Source organism: Pollachius pollachius (assembly GCF_949987615.1).
Source record: "Pollachius pollachius genome assembly, chromosome: 3".
Taxonomy (NCBI): Eukaryota; Metazoa; Chordata; class Actinopteri; order Gadiformes; family Gadidae; genus Pollachius; species Pollachius pollachius.
Window position 1 is genome coordinate 24145275 of NC_136936.1, and position 23770 is coordinate 24169044.

The 23770-nt window shown below is 44.4% G+C and overlaps 1 protein-coding gene across 1 annotated transcript; it reads left to right on the forward strand.

The window, feature by feature from the left end:
* Window positions 1-7647: 7647 nt before the first annotated feature.
* Window positions 7648-23450, forward strand: LOC307072757 (HHIP-like protein 1; the record flags this gene model as incomplete). Its single annotated transcript, XM_079732221.1, has 14 exons — window positions 7648-7956; window positions 14629-14923; window positions 16151-16430; window positions 16707-16832; window positions 17343-17486; window positions 18331-18443; window positions 18810-18950; window positions 19328-19402; window positions 19517-19643; window positions 19954-20099; window positions 20446-20527; window positions 21195-21277; window positions 21472-21846; window positions 22792-23450. 14 exons carry the CDS (start codon window positions 7648-7650, stop codon window positions 23448-23450), a joined length of 2955 nt encoding a protein of 984 aa, XP_079588347.1.
* Window positions 23451-23770: the final 320 nt, after the last annotated feature.

Genomic DNA, 23770 nt, shown 5'->3' on the forward strand with positions numbered 1-23770 from the left:
CACCTTCTTGCCTTTCAACTGGGGGGGATAATCCTGGGGCTGCATCTGTGCATGAGGGCAGTTTTCATTAGCTAATGTCAACAGCTATCATGCAATGGCTGGCAAGCAGTATGGAATGTTAATCATTGCATTATCTCCATTTGTACCATGGTCTGGGTGAACACTCGATTCTGATTGGCTGAAGGGTGTAGGTTAAAAGGTGACACCTAGGAAAGAGGTTGATGCTATGAAGACGCTATTGCCACGTTGCTTGGCAACGCCTGCATACGGGAGATATTAAATAGTCCGCTCGACTTGTAAAAAAAAAAAAAAACTCACGATTTTAACTCTAAAACACATTAAAGTATTATTAATTGATTAAATATTTATTTCTTTCGTAAGTGACCATGGTATAAAGCAGGATAATGCCCTTCGAGTTGTCAATTAACATAAATGAATGGACTTCGCAGAAGCAACCGCAGAGGACACCTCGTCGGGCATTATCCCTTACATTTGTCAACATTACACATTACACCTGACATTTCCTTTTCAGTAGCAATGTAAGCTATTTGTAGATAGGTAGGTTATTGGATATCATGTGAATGTTGATGCAAACGATCTTTTCAGTTTTATCATCCAGTGCAGGCTGTAATTATTTTAGCTACAGTAGTGCTAGCTGCTAGGCTAGGCTTGTTATCAGGTTGTTGGGAAAGTGTAGAGCAGGGGTGTCGAAACTTTTTTCACTGAGGGCCACATACAGAAAAATCTACGAAGGGCCAGGCCACTTGGCAAAAATAACACATTTTTAACCATATGAAACCACAATAACTTGATGCATTTATATCTTTTTTATAGACGACGTATTTATTGTTTTTTACCAGTTAAATCAGGGCTTTTCTGTCTGTCTCTGTAACACCCTGAAAAGGGGAGAAGTAAATAATTCTCTTTCAACAGTATTTACATAGGTACATTGTTTTTGAAAATGAAATATTAAAGGCAGAAAATATACAACCTCTTCACATTCAAAAAGTGAACTCAACAGTCTCATTGTTTTCTATACTTGTTAAGTAAAAGCAAATGTTACATGTAAGTATTACTATACAAACTCAAATGAAGTGCAAAGAAATAAAATAAATATTACATGTAGACATGTACCATTCGTGTGTAATTTCCACTTTTTTTTCTCATTTTTTCTCGCTCTAATGCGCTGTCTCATACTGTATTAACATATGAATGCCGTGTAATATATTTTTAACTCGCCTATAGTGGGAGCAGTGATGCTGCGCTTTGGACTGAAGGATGGCTGGCAGGTCCGGCGTAAGATTGGTGGTTGAGATGTGAAGGACATCACAGAGATGGCTGTCTGTCTCACATATATAGGTTGAACCGAACAGGCTCATCAATCTTTTTGCGTGGCGCGTCATCATAGGAAACTTGGCCTTTTCCAAGCTCCGGTAGAAGTCAGGTAGGGAGAGAAGCTGGTGCTGATTCTTTAGATGGTCATCACACTGCATTTCGATCAGTTCCATCTGCAGACTCTCTTGCACGTCTTCTGCGTCCATCAGGAAGGGAGTCGAGAACAGCTTTATTTCTTTTTCAATGTTAGAAAAATCTTGGAAACGCCGACTGAACTCTGTCATTAGAGTTGCGATCACAGACACGTATTTATCCTTTTTAGCAGAAATATTTGCCTCTGGAAAAGCAGCATTGATTTCTGACAGCGTGGGGAAATGTGCAACATTGAAGTTACGTAGTTGTGTCTCAAAGAGACGGAGCTTGACACAGAATGATTTCATGTGCGCATACAGTTGTGGCACAAGTTGGTTGGTCATTTCCTTGTAGGCTCTTGCTCAGTGTGTTGAAATGGGCTGTAACATCGACTAAAAAAGCCAGGTCTGCCAACCAAAGAGGGTCATTCAGCTCAGGAAGAGGTCGGTCCTTCTCTTTCAAAAACTGGTCGACCTTAGTGAATAAAACCGCTTCAGCACGGCGCCGCGACTAAGCCAGCGCACTTCCGAATGGTAGAGTAGGTCCCCGTATTCAGCATCTACATCAGACAGGAAAGCTTGGAATTCTCTGTGGTAGAGCCCTCGTGCTCTAATAATGTTGACGGTTTTCACAACCGTGTTCATCACATCGCCAAGCTGGACTGTCTTGGCACAGAGGGCTTCCTGGTGGATGATACAGTGCATTTTAACAGCGGTGCCTCCACACTCTCTGACCTTTTCGCACACCGAAGAGGCCATTCCTTTATGCTCGCCTGTCATAGCCGGAGCCCCATCAGTTGTTACTCCACACATCTTGTCCCATTTAAGTCCGGTCTTCTCAATTGCATCTGACACAGCTTCAAACATGTCAGTTCCCGTTGTTGTGCCCTTTAAACTCCTCAGATCAAGCAGCTCCTCCGTAGTGCAAAAGTTGTCGTCAACTCCCCTCAAAAATATCAATAGCTGAGCGGTGTCGGTGGCATCTGTGCTCTCGTCACATGCAATTGAATAAAAATCCAAAGCACAGGCTTTTTCCAACACTTGGTGTCTTACGTTTGCTGATAGGTCTTCAATTCTCCGCACAACTGTGTTCCTGGACATGCTAACATTGTTAAATTCCTGCATTTTCTCAGGGCACATTATTTCAGCAACATTTGTGAGACACTGCTTTACAAATTCACCATCGGAGAAAGGTTTCCCATGTTCTGCAATCAGTTTTGCTACCTCATAGCTAGCCATTGTGGCACTTTCTTGTGGTTTGTTTGCCCGGCTAAAAAACTGTTGTTGAGTTTGCAAGCTTGCTGCCATCTGTTTCACTTTAATTTGTCGCTCGGCACCAGTATAGGACATGTAGCTGCTCTGATGTTTAGTTTTATAGTGTCTTCTTACATTGTAATCCTTCATCACGGCAACACTTTCCATACAAATTAAACAGACACACTTCCCCTTGACTTCTGTGAAGAAGTATTCATTTTCCCACCGTGGCTGAAATTTTCTACACTCACTTTCGATCTTCCGTTTCTTTGGTTCTGCCATCTTTTCTTACGGGCGGGAAATTTTTACTTTGATTGCTCTGTAATGGGGAGTCACCTGACTTGTTCGAACAATAGCTCCACCTAGTGGGTTTACTAAGAAATGCAATAAAGTCAAGCAAAAAAAAAAAAAAATTATAAAAAAAAAGAGAAAAAAAACATAATATTTTTAAATATGCTGCGGGCCAATGGCCCACGGGCCGTAGTTTGGACACCCCTGGTGTAGAGGGAGGGAATATACCTTTCTTGGTAAAAAACTGGGTGACCAACTGTCGACCCTTTTGAGCTCTTTCCACTCTTTCTTTCCTCTCTTTCCTGCCCTGACGACCTGACTTCTTCATTTCACCGACCGGCATAGACGGAAACTGACTAACTGACTGACTTTAGACGCACTTGCTTCACCACGATCTGCCTGGCTACTTTGCTCTGCAGTAGCGTAAGACTTGGGCTGTACCAAATAATGACAAATGAGAGGGGTGATAATAGGGTGAAGACTTTCTAATGATTTTGTAAAACTGGAGAAACAAACCACATGTTCATTTAATTTGATGATTTAATCCGAAAAATAAAATTAAAAGAAATATGAATCAATAATTCGCCAAAATTTACTTGCATATAGGGGTAATAATTCCAGTGTCCTCTGGGGCGCCCCCGTCAGTGCTGCGCCCCTGGAATCATTAACTTACCCCCGCTAAGGACGTCCCTGTGTATAAGATATAGGATATTATAAGTGAATTGACATTACAGTTGAGATTAAACATTTCAAACATTGTACAAACAAACCTATGTATGAGAGAGAGAGAGAGAGAGAGAGAGAGAGAGAGAGAGAGAGAGAGAGAGAGAGAGAGAGAGAGAGAGTCTATGAGAGAGAAATGATAGATTGTTCTCCACATCACACGCTTCTGACACAGAGCCCTACTTATTGACGTCTTCTCACAGGTCTTTAGCTAGCTGCTGCTGCTGCTGCTGCTGCTGTAGCGGCATGTTCAACGCTTTGGACGCTGTTGTTCCTGTCTGTATCCCCAAAAGTAGCTTTAAAAAGTGTGTCATCTTTGGCAGCGTTGCCAAATACTTACCGGCATCTTTTAGCTTTTGTTTTTTATTTTAGCCGCTTGGGTAACTTTATTTCCTAACCCTTTTCCTAACCCTTAATTTGGAGGATGGTTGGGGGCCCCCCTACTATTGGGGCCCCAAGCGACCGCGGCCTCTGCCTCTATGGTAAGACCGCCACTGTGTGTGTGTGTGTATGTGTGTGTGTGATTGTGTGTGTGTGTGTGTGTGTGTGTGTGTGTGTGTGTGTGTGCGTGTGTGTGTGTGTGAGGGGCTGTGGGTGCACACCATGTGTACATATAAGAATAAGTTTGCGCATGTTAAAATCTGAGTCAGCGTTCCAGTAAAGGCTGACTCACCCACTCATTGTCTCAGACATTTAAAGACGTGTGCTTTTTACATGCTGGGTTCAAAGACAGACATGGGCAAAATATGTGTTTATTTTTCTCTTTGTGGTTGTAGTGTAATCTAACCATGGCTGACTCCAAAGGATAAAGTTGTCTCAAAGATCAGTCGTTTCTGTCTCCAGCAAGCTAGCAGATGTTACCAACGTCAGCGTAACTTTGACTACTTTTCTACTGTTGGATGTTAGTCACCACGGTGTTTCACAGAAACACTGTGGTGAACTCTACTTTTGGTTAGGGTTAGGTTCATCTTCTTTCCTTATTGTATAATATCCATAATCAAATAAATCTGTTGAACACATTAATATTTCATTATAATGGATTTTGAGGCTGAGCATTCACAATCAACTTTATAGTATGTTCAAGGGCGTAGATTTGCGTGGGAACCTAAAGATGTGTCCCCACCAATGTCAACTAATGACTGAAATGTCCCCACCAATATTCAGGTTGAAACGAAAAAACAGTGCCTCATGCGGTACACAAAGGGTTAAATTCCCACTTCGGTACCGCCTCCCAAAATACGTCTTTGAGACAGATCTGTTTTTTGATTGGCTTAGCTCTCTGTATGCATAGAGATGCTAGAAACTTCTTATTTTGGTTTGATGCAGTGCTACGTGTAGCCTATATCATTATATGGAGGACGTTTGAATCAACCAAATAGCCTACGAGCTAGGTCAGCTATATCACGCCAGCAGATTTGTGTACCATGACAACGGTTACTAAGGATAGGAGAGGAATGCTTTTAACCAGCAATGCCATAAACACTTGCTGAAATGAAAAAAAAAAAGAGGATGTCAGTGAAAAGAAATGTATTTCTATGGGCTCTGCGTTCTAGAGAAAACATGAATGCAAAACCGTTTTCTCACTAATGCCGATCGACTTGTTAAGCGTCAAAGGTGGCTTTTTATTTCTGTATTCCTTCTCTGCTGATTTTCAGTTCCCCCCCCCCCCACACACACACACGCACACAGACACATACACACACAAATACATTCATGCACGTACACTCACACACATACATTCATACACACACACACACACACACACACACACACACACACACACACACACACACACACACACAATAATACATTCACACACACAAACACACACAAGTACACACACATACACACACACACACACAAATGAATACACACAAAATCAAACATAGAAGGGTCTATTCTTTATTTGGTGTAAATATTTACTTACCCACTTTATTGAGACCACAAAGTTCCCCTACTTAAACAACTACAATGCTAAATAGCCCTTTTTATATCTGCCATTAAGACAATAAGTTGAATAAGCGTTGCATTGTTTGTGACGAAAATTGTTGTGTACTGTCGACCTAATTTGACCTAATAACCATATGTGATCAGAGATAATAGGATGTTAATAATTATTAAAATGTATTGTGGCTCAGATGCTTTATTTATTCACAGTATGATTTTAAATAAGGAGCAAACGTGTGAGTGTGAGTCCATTGCTCTTTCTTCCTGTACACGTCCCTATTTGTTAGACCACAAAAACACACAAACACATGCCCGCCCGCCTGCCCGCACGCACGTACACACACTTCGGCAAACACAACAGCAAACAGACAGATATACATAGATACACACGGCTACACTACATACACACCGTTTCACACACACACACACACACACACACACACACACACACACACACACACACACATACACACACGTGTGAAGGGAGTTTGTCCAGAAACAGGAGAAGGGGGAGAGGTCTGGGAATGCTAGAGTAGGGAGAGAGAGAGAGAGAGAGAGAGAGAGAGAGAGAGGGAGAAGGAGGAGACATGGGGGAGTGAGGGAGAGACTCAGACGTCAGGGTAATATAGGGAGGAATGCACACGTCTCTGTGAGGGAGTGTGGAAGCAAAGGAGCAGAAGAGAAGAAAAGAGAAGAGAGGAGGGGGAGGAGGAGGATCAGGGGAGACGCAAGGAGGGAGGGATCTAACTCTTGTAGCGTGGCCGGGTGTCTCAATGAAAGAACCCCACTCTCTTCCTTTTCCTCTCTCTTTCTCCCTCTCTTTAAACAGCCAGAGTGTGTCCCGTGCGGCCAGCAGGCACATGTCTAAGGATAACAGAGGGAGAAGGGACAACAAAGCCTGGGGGTTGCAGCAATGCTTTACCTTCCTATGAAGCTGAACTAAAGGAATACCATTTCCTTGCACTCCGGATTTTCCATGAATTCTATTTTGGTTTTGTTTCTTTTTTTAAAAATGAGATTTGCCCTCCAGTGGCAAAGTGGATTTATTTATTAGATGGATTTTACAACCTAGAGTATGAAAAATAGTTTGCTTCAACCTGTTCAACGTCAGTCCACTTTTCTTTTGTGATCCCAAATATTGTCTTTTTTACAACGTGACTGTTGCCCTCTCTGGACAGGAAGTGGATTTTCACACACCACCAGGACTTGGGATAGGATATGGGTTATGGGTGCCACCAAAAAACCCAGAATGAAGTAGCCTCCAGGATGTTGGCAGTTCCATCTCTACCTTCAACCCAGAGAAGGTGCGATTAGGCGGGGCTAAGATAGCATTTGAGAGAGAGACAGAGAGCCAGTGGGACAGTCAGGCATCCTCTGAGGCCCTGACAGTCAGACAGACCCTGTTACAGCAAAGGAAACCACAGACTGCAGGCTTCTGGCTAGATTAAACAAGGTTGTTTTTAAGCTATTATGGAAAAATAGTACGATTTTCATACCAACTTGAAGGCAGGTGTGAGGCTGTCTGTGTGAGGCTGCATTGCACACACACACACACACACACACACACACAGACAGATACACACACAAATCCACACACACACACACACACACACACACACACACACAGACATGCGCTTGTGCACACATAAACCTACATAGACATACAATTATATCAAACTTAAAAAACATAATTATAAACCAATGCATTTTAACCACATTTTAAGAAAGGAATCTTTGCACCTCAGACTGGGTTTTGGTTTCTCCAAACTGTAACTAGAAGACTACTTGTGAAGGTGGGTTCTCCAGCCTACTGCTGTCACACACTTTCCTCTGGTTTTATGATCACACAGATTGTACTACTTAAGAGCGTGCCGTTCAACTGTACACTGAGGGAGCGAGTCCAACCTATTACCTACTCTATACCTACTGTATAACTTAACCCAGCAAAAGTTTGACAACCTACAATATGACCCTGAGAAGCAACCTGCTGGTGGTACCCTGGCCGGTCCGGCGCACCTCCTCCTACCTCCTCCCGCTGCTCCTGCTGCTGCTCCTCCATGCCTGGAGGGGAAGCTGTCACCCCCAGTGCCTGGACTACAAGCCCCCCTTTGAGCCGCACCAGCCCCTGGTCTTCTGTAAGGAGTACAGCAAGTTTGGATGCTGTGACCTGGAGCAGGACGAGGAGGTGTCCACCCGCTTCTACACCGTCATGGATTTCTTTGACTACTCAGGCTTCACCGCCTGTGGCAAGTTCATACGCAGCATTCTCTGCCAGGTAGGAGGACGACCATGATGAGCATGTGACCATTTCATAAGCGTTATTAAAATGGTGATGAGTTTTGATCAACATTGACCTGCACAATAATGTATCTGGATATCTAATACCAACCTACTCCTACCCACCATCCTACAAACCATCCTACCCACCATCCTACCTCTCTACTCCTACCCACCATCCTACAAACCAACCTACCCACCATCCTACCTCTCTACTCCTACCCACCATCCTACAAACCAACCTACCCACCATCCTACAAACCAACCTACCCACCATCCTACCTCTCTACTCCTACCCACCTACCATGCCTACCTACATATCTACCTTCCTACATACCTACCTTCTATCCAACCTGCCATTCTACCTATGTACATACACTACTGTTCAAAAGTTTGGGGTCACCCAGACAATTTCATGTTTTTCATGAAAACTCATACTTTTTATTCAACAGTTTTCAGGGTTTTCTCATCATCAATTAGCCTCTTAACACGATTAGCTAACCAATGTACCAATAGACCACAAAAGACAGTGCTTTTCTTTAAAAAATGGGGCATTTGTAAGTGAACCCAAACTTTTGAACGGTAGTGTACATACCTACCTACCTACCCTACCTGACTAACATACTAGGGGTTTAACGATACATGTATTCGTATTGAACCGAATCGGTATGGATGTCACAGTTCAGTGCATGGATTTACACAGAGAATACACAGTTTTATAAAACTGGCGTGCAAATTAATTAATGTAATGCGGAACTAATGTTAGTTATGCGAGTTCTTCAGGGACAACTAATTGCGCGTTTCCATTGGAGGGTGCGGATCAGTTCAGTTCGCTAAGGTGCGGCACAGATCGCGTTTCCACCGCCAAAAGTGGGCGTGACCCAGAGTGAGCCGTATTGAGCCGTACTCGTCTCACTGTACTCCTCCGTTGGGGTACTGAAAGTGTGCCGGCAAGTTCGAGCTACACACGCTGTCCGTTGATTGGTCGACAGAATCGCACTTCCGTGAGACAGGGGGATAATATCAAACAAACACATTATCCGCAAGGTATTTCTGGACAATGGCGAAAGCTTTGTTTTTTGAAGACAATGTCGCACAAAAGTTTGCCGTCCTTCTTGGACATCCTACATTGATGATCTTTGTTCATTGTGCGCGTTCTTCTTTTTCCTTGGATTTATTAGCAGACTACACTGTGTCGGGCTGCTATGAGGTCACAATGCTAACGTAGCTGCTGCCGCTATCGCCATACGGTTTAAACTCCCCCCTACCATAAGGGTACTGTCGGCGGTGGAAACGCGAGCCGTAACTGAGCTGCGCCGAACCGCACCTTCACTACTCTACCAAGCCGCACTGAACCGACCCGCACCATCCGGTGGAAATGTGCCAAAATTCTGTGTACTTTTCACTTTTATAAATAAGACATGCTGCATTTTCAGTTTTATAACTGATTGTCTTATTTTGTTGACAAGTTAATGATGGAGTCTGGAGATGATGTGGGGTACTTATTGTTTACTGTTTACATCTTAGATTACACAGTTCAGGCTTTTGCAGCTAGCTCAGGGGAGAAACTGTATGACACTAGGTGGTACAACCTGAGACAAGCACAATAAAAAATAATTGCCTTCTGCAATTTTGTTTTTTCTTTTCCCTTCATTGTACCGAACTCATACTGAACCGTGATGTCTGAACCGAGGTATGAACCGAACCATGACTTCAGTGGACCGTTACACCTCTATACGATACCTACCTACTATCCTTCCTACTATCCAAAAGATTGATATGATAAACGGAACAAACCATTCACATTTCTGTTTCACACATAGTTCCCGGTAAATTACTGTAATAACCTTCCAGGCACCACTTGTATTTTTCATTATTCACACGTTCTGAAACATTTCAGTCTTGCTCCCAATCACCTATTTATAGCAATAGCGGAATAGATGGGTTAAGGGGTTAAGGGTCTGGCCTTGCTTTGTGTGAAAGGATGCAAGAAGGAAATTTCCCAGAACGTAGCTGCATAATGGAACGAGAGGAAATCACTTGTGGTGCATGTAAGGTAAACCCAGTAATTTACTGGGAACTATGTGGGATAGAGGACTCAAAACAGTGGCATTTCTACTTCAATGGAGGTATTCCAAACATACTATAGTTTTGTGTCTCTCACTGTGTGTTTCTCACCAATAAATATAGCATGTAGACTCCAGCCAACTAGAAATCATTGTCCATTTAGCAAATGGCATTAGACATAGGGTTGACCCTAAAATAAAATAGAGCAGCAGAGGCCAACCACCATAGAAAGAAATTCTGATAATATTACCCTCCATCAATTTTTGCACATCTTCTAAAAAGGTGCTCATCATCAGGCAGTGATCATTTCTGCTGAGCATATCATTTACATGTACATCTTCCCCACCGTGAGATCTGTGTGTGTTTTGGAGAGCTGAGAAGCGGGTGCGGTCGGCAAACTCAGAGTCAGTGCTTTGAGGATCAGGAGGCCTGCCAGACTACTTATCCTGCAGAAAACCACCACACTGTGGGCTTTGTTGAGGCCTCTCTCTGGAGGCTCACTGGCACTGATATATCATGAGGGGGCGATATAGGGGAGAGTGTGTGTGTGTGTTAGTGTTTCTGTGTGTGCATGTGTATGTGTGTTTGTTTGCGTATGTGTTCATGCAGAGACTTTCACTTGTGTGTGCATATATAAGTTTGCACCTTGCACCTTTCCATGCATGTGTGTGTGTGTGTGTGTGTGTGTGTGTGTGTGTGTGTGTGTGAGAACATGTGCGTGTGTGTGCTTGGTGTGTGTGTGTGCAGATAGGAGAAAGGAGCGGGCTTCTCATCATCCTGGAGCTCAACTGACCAAACAAACATCCTCATCCTCTGGTCCTGTGGACGCAGGACGCGGATCATGCTGCGACTCAACACAGAGACACAAAAGAGTTTGAAAACGTTTTCAAAAGAAGTTCAACAGAGAGCAAGACCGCATCAGCAAATATAAACACAAAATATAACCGCAAGCGGTGATTAACGGGGTCCGAGCAAAATTAAAAGTCAAGAACACACTAATGGAAGATATACAAATATATCATATAATTGTCATATTTAAGGAAAGATGTTCCACTTATAAACCTGAACTGCAGCCTCATTCACATGATCAAATTGTCTATTGATAAACACACAACATCCAGAAAACTCCCAAGCACAAATTTCTCAAGTGAATTAAGGGCTTTCTTCAAAGCATATACCTGAAAAATATTTGAAAATCTGGGGAAATTAAACATTTGTAGTCAAGAACACTAACGGAAGAAATATAAATATGACAGTTAATAATGAAGGAAAAATGGTTAACGAAGAAGTTCCCCTTAATGCCATACTGTGTCTTGGCAGTCCGATTCTTGGAAACTAATGTGTCGGAATGTTGATTGCCTGATGAATTTCAGGTGCTGTTCAATGTTGTGTTTCTTAAAGCAATGACAGAATGTCATGTTCAGCTTGTTCATAATGCTCTAATCAGGATTCGAACACTCAACCTATGAAGCCTCTATGTGCATGAAGCCTTATACACATAGTGAAAATGTTGATTGATAAGCACACATCAACATCAAGAAAACTCCAAGCACACATTTCACAAGAGAATTAAGGGCTTTCTTAAAATAGTACAGATCTGAAAATTTGCACTGTTAATGGTATCCACCTAATGATAGCCGTATGGTAGTTATTCAATAACAAAATAGTCATATAGGCAAAATGGGTTGAGACTGTGGACGTTTGGCTTTTCTATGAAATTGTGGGAAAAGTAAAAAATTTTAGAGCAGAAGGCCAGGGTGAAAAAGATGCATCTGATTTTAGAGATTGATATGATGAAACAATTTTGAGTCCAGGTCAATCTAGTAAGGAGAAATAAGGCTAGTTCATATTTTTTTTAAAATAGCGCCACCTTTGGGTGCAGAACCACAATTTGGGTTTATGGGTAGTGGGGGGAATTGGTTTCCACCTAATAATAGTCATATGTTATTTTATACAATAACGAAAATGGTCATATAAGAAAAATGGGCTTACTACTCCAACTTTATTGGCCAATATTTCTCAAATGGAACTAAATAAAACAAATTCTGTTTGATGATTTTTGTGAGGCTTGGTCTAAAGATTTTACGTGGCGATTTTGGTGAATTTTTGATTTTCTTTGTAGCCTGTGAATCTTTTTATCATGTTTGGCTTTAATATGAAATTGTGGGAAAAATAAACATTTTAATGGCATAAGACCTAGGGTTTTATAGATGCATCTAAAGAATTTTGAGTCCAGGTCAATCTGGTGAGGAGAAATAAACCTAATTCATGATTTTCTACAATAGCGCCACCTTTGGGTGCAGTACCACAAATTTGGGTTTATACGTAGTGGGGGTTATGGTAACTAAACCTGAACATTTCAAGAGTTTTCTGCAGTATATAGGCTGCAGTATGACTTTTACAGAATTTGAGGGAAAACAAAATGTTACAGAAACAATAGGGGACCAAGCAGCTTTGCTGCTCAGACCCCTAAAAATCAATTCAAAGTCCAAAAGTAAGGGACGTCTAAATGATGAATATGCATTCATGAGTTCCTACGGAGTCTCCATCCTAGCCGTTGTACGCTATGAGCGCGTGTAGGCTGTACATTTAATAACCTGCAGCAGTGACAGCAGACAGCAGATGGAAAGCTGGCCTCTCTTTGTCTTTCTTGGTATGTGCTTCTGTCTACCACCTTCTGACCTGAACAGTAAACATTTGCCACATGTGCTGCCCAACTCCCAAGCATTGCGATATGGTGCATTATGTCCTGTTTAACCGGCTTCTCAATTGTGTATTCTTTACTCTATCTCTAGCTCTCGTTGAGTAACTCCTTCTTCTGGGTCGCTTGTGATTCGCCATCCTTCATGATTTTTTTTGTGATGACCTTTCTTTTTTTTTTGGATTTATGGATGGAACATCTAAAACAGCTTCCTTTTTACACTATCACTAATGGACTCCCATGATGAGCTCATACATTCTCCTTGTTTCTCTCTGTTTCCCTAATTTCTTGCTATGTGTTTCATCACTACCCATTACTTTAACAAAGGCCCTGAAGATGCCACTAATCAGTTTGGCTAACAATCTGCCATGTTAAATGTAACTTCAAAGCTCTATTCATAACAACTCCAGTTGACGGCCACCTGATGGGCTGGAGCTGGTTGTTAGACGGAAATCAAAGTCTCCCGCTCATGACCAAATGTTGGCCCAACTGGATCAGGACCCAAACATGGGTTCTATCCCCTTTTTGAAGTACAACATCATGATTCAATGGAATGGGGTTAAGTTTATTTTTCATAGAAAAATACACTCAGGAATACCTGGAATAGCATGGCTATTCTGAGCAGTTGGACCTGATTCAAATGCTGTCATCGTATGAGCTAATCCTTCAGGAGTTCATTCTGAATGATGTGAAAAAACACAGAGATGAATTGTAGGTTTTTCTGTTGATAAGCCCCAACTATTTGCTTGGATTTAGTCAGATTATTGATAATTGCCAGCAGGGAAAGGACAAATAGGACTATAAATTACTGGATTCTATGCTGCAGCAGTCATATTGTAGGCCTTTAGAAAACCACATTCATTGCCTATCTAATGATTTCCTTCAGAAATAAATTTTCTAAATGGGTTAGAATCTAGCCGACCTTTACCATGGAAAGGATGTGCTGATTTAGCCCAAGGTCTAAACACCTGTGATTATAACCTGACTACCACACAAATGAGCTTTATACCAGAGGGTAAAAATGTCGCCCCTGGAACAGTCTGATGCTTGCATCGTACATTTTTTTCAAACAGGAAGTACATATTTTCTTTGTGTGTCATGAATTTGGAAAAAGGCACTTAGAAGATGAAAGTCTTTCTGGCCAGCTTTTAAGTTGACTTGGATGTTCTGTCTCCTCCAGCTGAGGAGGAGGACAGACTGGGTTGTGTCCTGGAGATCTGAAGATTCTGTTATTTTTTATCTCAACTACTGTCCTCTTCACACCTTATCTCAACTACTGTCCTCTTCCTGGATTAGGAAGCACACACACACACACCCACACACACACACAAACACACACACACACACATACACATACACATATTTATACGCACACACATCCACACATAGAAAGACCCACACAACATGCCTCACACATGCATATGAACACAAACGCACCCTTGCACACACACAAACTGAGTGGGCAGAGAGGGAGAGAGAGAGAGCGAGATAGAGAGAGAGAGAGAGAGAGCGAGAGAGAGAGAGAGAGAGAGAAACACACATAGATACAGAGAGATACTCAGGGAGAAGATTTAATAGAGCAGCTCTCCATTCTTAATTTCAGTTGGTGGATGTCGTCTCTATATCAAAAACCAAATAGCAGTGCATCAGCCGCTCAGTCAGTGTGCTCCCACTGCCTGCAGCTCATGGCTCACCCTGCTGGGCGTGGCCGTGTGGTTGCGACTTAATAATGGACTCCACCGTCCTCAGAGCCATTTTTAAACAGTTGCATTTAAACAAAGAAGGCGGGGGGGGGGGGGGGTACCAAGTCATGTGACACAAACACCGTCATAAGTATTATGTGTATTTTGTGAATAAAGCTGTGAGTTTGAATCCCTGAACCCCGCCATCCCGTGTTTCCAGGAGTGTTCCCCGTATGCCGCCCACCTGTTTGACGCAGAGGACGCCAACACGCCTATGCGGGTGCTGCCTGGCCTGTGCAGGGACTACTGCTCCGACTACTGGCACCAGTGCCGCTACACCCTCAGCCTGGCCCTGGAGGTCCTGGGGGGCACCGCCCGGGCCCAGGGGCTGCTGGGCTCCCCAGCCCAGATCACCAACCTCACGCTGGGCCTGGAGGAGGACCGCGGAGCCTTCTGTGACTTCCTGGAGCTGAAGGACAAGCAGTACTGCTACCCCAACGTGCTGAGCAACGCGGGTGAGGGCACAGCGCAACACACGCACACATGTCCTCAGCCTAATAGCATAATTGCAGAAGGCAAGGCAAGGCAAGGGAACTTTATTTATAGAGCCCTTTTTATACCCGAGGCAGACTCAAAATGCCGCACATAAAAACATTGTCATACAATAAAATTAAATAATAAAATTAAATAGATAAATAAAATACAAAAAAGGCAAAGTTAAAAGTTGCATTGTAGAAAAAGTGCCAAAGTTAAAAGTGCAATGTCTGTAAGATTTAGCAGAAAGCTAAAGTAAACCTAAAAGTCTTCAGTCTTGTTTTAAAAGTAAGTCCTTGTATTTATCCATCTTGTATTTATCGCCAACAATTTGCTGGCAGATAGTGGTTATGAAATGTAAAAGAAATACTGATTGGTTCAGGATATAGCCAATGAGGCACAGTGAATCAGCAGCGTCAGGAGAGTAGCGTTAGGTTGGACAGCCCATAAATGCCAACATATGACTTAGACATTTATGATATGAGGCTAACGATGTGTTGGAGCAGGAAGGGCAGGTTGTAAAATAATTCTACTTACAGGTGGAAGGTTCTGGGTTCAAAGGCCACTGCCTGCAGCCTAATTCGTAGTGTCCCCCAGCAAAGATGCAGTAACCAAGGCCGCCTTAATGCACGGGCTAACCTGGGCTGAAGCCCCAGGGCAAACGACGATCAGGGGGCCTACCATGAGCTGCAGCAGTTTTATTTATTTATTTATTTATTTATTATACTGGCTCATGATAGGCCCCCCGATCGGTGTAGGCCGAAGACAATGTGATTTTTTGTTTGGGGCTTACAAAGATCAGAGGCCTATCATGAGCCACAATGAAGATGACACATCTTCATTGTTAGGGGGCCTACGAAACCTCTCAGCCGCAGGGCCCAATGGCAGGTTAATGGAGGCCTGTCAGTAACCTCTCATCCTGCTCTTTAATGTACTGTCTCTGAATATATTCTAAGTTGCTTAAGACAAAATAACAAAATACAAAAACATACCCACACACACTCTGCATTCTGGTGCACATGGCACACACACATTCATTGATGTATACGCGCACACACACACACACACACATTAACACACACACACACCTCTAGCACACACCTATATCCATTTATGCGTACACAAACCTTGTGTGATTAGAATCTGTCAGAACACAGATCATCCTTCTCTGTTGGTTCCCCTCCGTCCCCTTCCGTATTCCCCCCTAGAGCTCAATGCCAACTTGGGCTCGGTGCGCGAGGACTCCGAGGGCTGCCTGGAGCTGTGCCTGCAGGAAGTGGCAAACGGGCTCCGCAACCCTGTGGCCATGATCCACGCCAACGACGGCAGCCACCGCTTCTTCGTGGCCGAGCAGCTGGGCTACGTGTGGGTGTACCTGGCCAACGGCTCCCGGGTGGACCGGCCCTTCCTCAACCTCACCCAGGCCGTGCTCACCTCCCCCTGGGCCGGAGACGAGCGGGGGTTCCTCTGCATCGCCCTCCACCCCAGGTGCCTCCCTGAGCAGGGATGTGTTATCTATTGGTGTCTGGATTGACTTCTGTACATGTGGGGGGAAGGAGCCACGTACAGTGTGACAGTGTTTATGTTGCAAAGCTATGACAGATGATAAGCAAATAAAATCAGTAAATAATGGTTTTAACAAAATCAAAACAAATAATTACAAAATGACAGAAAAACATTTGTATTTGTTTTGATTGTTCACTCTGCTTATCATCATCAAAATATGACCAGTAGTAAATATATGTGCTGTATCCAAACTCCTAGCTTCACCACAGTCCGCAAGGCCTACGTCTACTACTCCATATCGGTGAAGAAACAGGAGAAGATACGCGTCAGTGAGTTCACACTGTCCACCCACGATGTCAACCAACTGGACTACACATCAGAGAGGTGAGAGGAGAGACAGAGCATCATACCCATTGTATCAGCACAGTCTTTTGGCATCTCTACATGGACATGAGCAGATACTAAGCACACCGTCAGGATCCTGGCAGCAGGGATCAGGGGTAATGCATTGACAACGCATGATGGAATAGAAACATGGACAAACCACAAAGCCATTCCATGTGGGTAACCTGCCTCCCCACCGCTGTTATCTCATGGGCGGCAGTAGCTCAGGAGGTAGAGCGGGTTGGCTGGTAACCGGAAAGTTGCTACTTCGATCCACGGCTCCTACTAGCGAGTGCCGAGGTATCCCTGAGCAAGACACCTTACCCTGATGAATGGGTGAATGTGAGGCAATATTGTAAAGCGCTTTGAGTGGCTACTGGTTAGAAAAGCACTACATAAATGCATTTCATTTACCATTTCATTGAATGTGTAGTTGATGATTACATGTATGTACGTAGCACACGTGTGTAAGTGAAGGGGTCTCAAAGGCCGGGTTCTGTCTTTGTAAAGAATCATCCTAGAGGTAGCGGAGCCGGCGTCCAACCACAACGGAGGACAGCTCCTCTTTGGGGAGGACGGCTTCCTGTACATCTTTATCGGAGATGGCGGCCGTGCGGGGGATCCCTTCGGAAAGTTTGGCAATTCTCAGAATAAGTGAGTGGATTTGGGAATCGATAGTCAATAGATCGACGTTAAAGTGGAATCCACTGAGTTGAACCCAAGGCTGTTGTTGACTGTGCTGCTCCTCCACAAACTAAGAAATTTCCAATAAATTAATCTATGAAGCGTCTTCTGTACAGCTAGGTGTTAGCATTGGACACAGCCTGGGAAATACTTTTCCCATTGGCTCATGAGCTGTTTAAATAACGGACGCGTCCAGAAAAATAAAATAATGGCAACAAACTTTTGTAATTTTAGCTTTAACACCTAATGTCTTTGAGTTTTACAGTACATGTTCAAGAAATTCCTGTTATGAGCCGTTCTGCTCTGAATGATTTAACTGGAATTCTGCTATTTGATTAGCCTGGCCTGGCTCAAAGGGGCCATGCAGCGTAGCCTAGCATAGAAGTGCAGGAGCTACAGATTAGATGGGCCTCTGCGGCATCAAAAGGTCTTTGTGGTTTTCAGACTTGGCTTGAGAGGCAGGCAGGGCAAGCAAGACATGACCTCTTAAAAACATTATGATGTGACTTAATAAAAAAGCTAATTTCCATTGAAAGGGATTTGCACACCCCCCCCCCCCCCACACACACACACACACATTTCAAGTAAGCAGGTAAGAGTACTTTTTATTTTCGTGTCCCTTTCTGTATGGGCGGTCAAAGCAGATTAATACAAACACAGTAAAAAATGAATGACAGTACAAATAGCCTACCGTTTGTCAATGGGATAGGATCATCTTTAAATAGCAGTGATACGGACAACTCCTTTACTCTGTGTGTGTGTGTGTGTGTGTGTGTCTGTGTGTGTGTGTGTGTGTGTGTGTGTGTGGACTCAGGTCTACTCATCTGGGCAAGGCCCTTCGCATCGACGTCAACGACAACGACGATGGGGCCCCTTACAGCATTCCTCCAGACAACCCCTTCCTGGCAGAGCCAAACGCCCTGCCTGGTACCGCTTTGGCTTATCTATTGAGTTCATACTGAAAGGTCCTGGATTGCTTTTTATCTGATTGAATACATGTGACTTCCTAGATATTGATGAGGGTAAAATAAAATATCAATTGGACACAGTATAAAATATCGTTCTTCCATTTCACATTTATTTTCTCTCTTTCTGTCTTTCTTTCTATATTTATTTCTCTCTTTGTTTAATTCAGAAATATTTTCTTTGTTTTTTTATCTTGTTGCCCCATGCTGCATTTGTAACTGGATGTATGTTGTTGATTTTGATGAATGGCTAGCCAATGTCTGCCATTTTTGATGTACAATGAAGATGTCTAATCTCTCTCCCCACCTCTCTCACTCTCTCTGTCAGAGATCTATGCGTATGGTGTGCGCAACATGTGGCGTTGCTCCGTGGACCGTGGCGACACGGCTACGGGCCGTGGGCGTGGCCGCTTGTTCTGCGGCGACGTAGGACAGAATAAATACGAGGAGGTGGACCTTGTGGTCAAAGGTGACATCACAGAGCACTGACCACTCTAGAGCCCGCTGAGCCCACAGCCCTTGGGACTCGGTTCACTCAGACAATATAATCACATGGTCAAAGATAATCTCTTTTTACTTCGCGCTGCAATCATACCTAATGGTACGGTTGTGAGTTTGTTTTGGTGTTGGTGAGTTTAAAACTCACCAGTACTTTGAGTAGTACACTCTGCTTTTGGTGATTTGCCTGTTTCAAAGAAGGCAACGAAATATATGAAATGACCATGGTTCTAGAGATGTACATTAATTTACATACGTACATATTTGCATCATTCCATTTCCCAGGGCATCGTCCAGAAAAGTGAGCTAAACTTTAATTCCAAATACATTTCCTTTCAAACTTTACAGGTGGAAACTATGGATGGAGAGCCAAGGAAGGCTTCAGTTGCTATGACCGAAAACTCTGTAAAAACTCCACGCTGGGTACGTCGTTCTGCTCAAACACAGGCCTTTGGACCGCCACCGAGGACGACATCACGATCATTCTGTACGACCTGGATCCAGCCTTACTTAACATGAATGTGGCTCGCTCTCCAGATGACATCCTCCCGATCTTCGCCTACCCCCACAAGCTGGGCAAGTCGGTGACGGGAGGCTACATCTACAGAGGCTGCCAGAATCCCAACCTCAACGGCCTCTACATCTTCGGGGACTTCATGAGCGGGTGTGTGTCGGGTAACATGTGTATAGATGTATGGAGGATGTGTGTTATTCGCATATAGTGGCTATTAGGAACATGACAGTCTGGTAGTGGTAAGGGCGGTTTGAAGCTTAGAAGTTCTGGGGCGAACCCCAGTGTCTGCAGTAGTCTACCTGTAGGCAACCCACTTAATAACTGCTCAAAACAATGACAAATCCATTTCAAAGGTATTTTTTCATGTGTGCAAATGTTAAATGGTGAAGTTGATAAAAAATAAAAAATGTTATCATTATTTCAGGTTTAAAAACATGTGTGTGTGTGTGTGTCTGTTCAGGCGTCTGATGTCTCTAAAGGAGAACACCACGACCGGTGAATGGCAGTACAACGAGATCTGTATGGGGAAAGACCAGACCTGCCGATTCCCCAAGCTGATCAACAGCTACTACAAATACATCATCTCCTTCGCTGAAGACGAAGCAGGTACTGCCTTATGTGTCTGGTAACGTAGGTCAGATTTTGAAAGTGCTTCTTTCATAGTTTTGATACCCCTTTTTCACATTGTTTTTCTGCACTTATTTCACTACACTTTAAAAGTACTGGCAGCAGTTCTTCCAGTAAGATACCGTTTATTTGCAGTATTATTACTGTATCATATAAATACAGTAGATTACTGTTAGAATTTGTAGAAAGTGTTACAGTGTATACTCCATCTCCCTCGACCCTTATCTCTACCTATTTCTCTCTATCTGCCTGGACCCTTATCTATACCTATCTCTCTCCATCTCCTCTGTAACCCACTCCTCTGGGTCCTTGGTCGTCTCTCCAGGCGAGCTGTACTTCCTAGCGACGGGCACTCCCAGTGCCTCAGCAAGAGCGGGAGTCATCTACAAGATTACGGACCCGTCCAAGTAAATCACTCATACGCCTCCCAGCACAAGCAATCCCCGGGCCATGTTGTCAGTGATGTTGTGTGAGGCAGCGGACCCATACCGGCCATCCTGACAGATGTACCGTCCATCACAGCTGTCGCTCGCTTTCTATTTCTCTTCTTCGCATGGCATACACAGATATTTAAAAGGATCTCTGTGTGTTTATATTTGACTCTGTCAGAGAACCGGTTGCATAGTGGCTTGGCAACCATGCCAATATTGTCTCTGTCCATAAGACGGATTCAACATGAAAAGCAGTAGAAGGTTGTCCTTGGTCCTTGGAACCCTGCAGGGCTTGTTCCATGGGACCCCCTCACACAGGTCAGCACTTTCACACCAGGGCTCCACCTCGTACTCTATAGGCTCACAGGCTGGCGTGAGAGGGTCTGAATGGGATCTTAAACGTTGGGCCGTTAGGGCATGGTATAGTGTACCCAAAGCCTAGAGAGGGAGGGAGCGGGGAGACCAGGGGAAGGGCCTTGAGAGGAACACCTGGTTTGTGCAGCTGATAGCGCAGACGTTTAGCTGTTGTGTTAAATAGTGGTTATGTTTTATTAATACTGGATGCTATGCTCTATCCATCTGGTGCCTCCTGGCTGACACACTGTGTTTTTCGAATACAATACTCCTGATGCCTCATCCACAGGAGGGCTCCCCCTGGGAAGTGTAGCATCAAGCCGTCCCCGGTCCAGGTCAAGGGGAAGCTTGTTCACTTCCACCCTAAGGAAGGTAGGGCTTCCCAGGACGCTTTTTTTCCTCTCCATATTTTGAATCTCCTTTAGCCTGTTGTCATACAAGGACATGTTCACACAACACGCAATTTGCAATACAACCTCATTTTTGTTGCGCATGGCAACAAATATACAGAATTCGGAATGGTTCTGGTGTGAATTGTGATTCTGCTCCCCTCCCCAACCCTGCAGAGTTTGTCATTAACAAGAAGCCAACGACAACAGCTGCACCGACGACAACCACAAGAAAAACAACAACAACCACAAGAAAAACAACGACAACAACAAGGAAAGCGACAACAACCACGAGAAAAGCGACGACGCCGGCAGTGACGCCGACAGTGGCCAAGAGAACAATGACTCGCAAAACAGCAACGGCGGCAAGAAAAACAACCACTACAAGAGCAACCACCATTGCGCAAATCACCATGGCAACAACAACCGCCCGCAGGCCGACCGTGGCGGCCATCAGACCGAGCGACAGGCCGACCACTAGGCCTTCGGTTAAAGCCAACGGGAGAAAGGCCTCGACCACGTCCCTGGGAGTGGCCAGCAGCCACAGACCAGGTCTCCTCATCTTCCTCCTCTGTGCTCCCTTCTCCCTCTCTGCTTTTGCTCCGTAACATCCCATGTAACCCCTCAGACCCTCCAGGGACCTCTTGAGCACATCCTTGATTTTAGACACGTTTTACTATCAATGGTTCATTAATTGTGATCAATGGAATGCTTAATTGTCGGAAAAAAATAAGGTTTTTCTTGATATGAGAAAGTCGTCAATAGCTTGCTGTATATAATATAATTCAACTTAGATTCAGTAGTAGAATTTAAATATTGCAATAAAACTGGTCATTGCAGCTAACACTAAAAAAACTGGAATAACCTGGAGGGACTGACAAGCTCTTTTCTGCACTTCCACTGAGCTGTTAGAGGTAGCACTTTAATGAATATGGAATCATTTCACGCTGAAAGCTTAGGCTTGTAGAGGTTAGAACGTTGGCTGGTACCAAGGAGCCCACAGAGTCGGGTATGGCTATATATGGGTATATTAGATGTCTTTTGTTGCACTTGTTTTCTCTGAACTCAGGTAATAAGGGTTACCGTCATTCTGACATTTGTGTCGAGTGCAAAAGGTGCTTTCTGTGTGTCAAAATGTCAACCATTTGCACTATTGCATACCTAGAGCATTATTTATTTTAAATAAATGTATTTGCATCTAAAGAAGCACCCTTCATCTTTATGTGTCTTGTTTGTGGGTCATTGTCCTTTCATTGCATGCCCTAACATCACTAGCTTGTATATTGAATAGGTTTCATGGGCCACTAGGCTGTGAAACTTACTCAATGCTTGAATGAAAAAGCATCATTTTCAATTCAAATCAAACACATTCAACACATTCACACTGGGGTCACGAGTTTCACGTCGTTTAACCATTGCACCTCTTTGGATCCGCCAGCCCCACTGGGATGTGATCGTCCATTTACAATAAAGAGGGTGATTCTGTGTGTCCTTCAGGTTATCGCTCAACCACCCTGACCCCCACCTCCTCACCCAGCTCCACCATCGTTCACTACACCCGCTCCCGTCACCCCCTGGCGTCTCCTCCTCCTTCACCCTCCCGCCCCGTCAGGCTGACCCCCACCTCCTCCAGGCCCCGGCGACCCACGGCCAACACCACCCTGTCCAGAACCCAGCTACAGAAGCTGCTGCTGGCAGAGAAGCAGGTGACCGCCGGGGAGGGGAACCAGGTCCACAAGACGCCCGCTGGAGACGCAGGCGGTGGGGGAAGAGCCAGGACCTATAACCGGGGCACCGCAGGAAGAAGGCTGCGGGCGGGCTCGGTGCGGCTGGTGAGCGCGGACGGGCTGATGGACCGCGGCCGCGTGGAGGTGTTCATCCGCGGCGAGTGGGGATCGGTGTGCGACGACCTGTTTAACAGCAAGGCGGCGGCTGTGGTGTGCCGACAGATGGGCTTCAGCGCGGCGCTGGCCGTGAAGAAGAGGGCGGCGCTGGGGGGCGCGGAGGACGCCGTGCGCATCCTGCTGGACGACGTGGAGTGCCGAGGAGACGAGAGGTCCCTGCTGGAATGCAAGAGGTCGAAGGTCGGGAAGCACAACTGCTCCCATCAGGAGGACGTGGGGGTGGTTTGCGGTTATGACACGGGGGAGGAGTGAGGGGGATGGGGGGGAGACGGGAAGATGAAGGAGAAGAGAAGATTGGACACTTCATTGACAATTACCCCATCAAAGCATCAAACAGCAGGTCTGAAGTACTTCCATTGAAGAGCGTACTCTGATACTGTGAAGTAAGGAGACCACTGTAGGATCTCACACTTTCACATGTAGCAAAATTATGAATGAATGTAGACAAGACTTTAACATCCAACACCTCAACACAATCTATTTCACCGCTAGTGCCAAACTTGATGAATGTACTTTCTTTTATTTTCACCAAAATTTCCCCATACCTTTTACAAAGAAGTATGTATATTTCT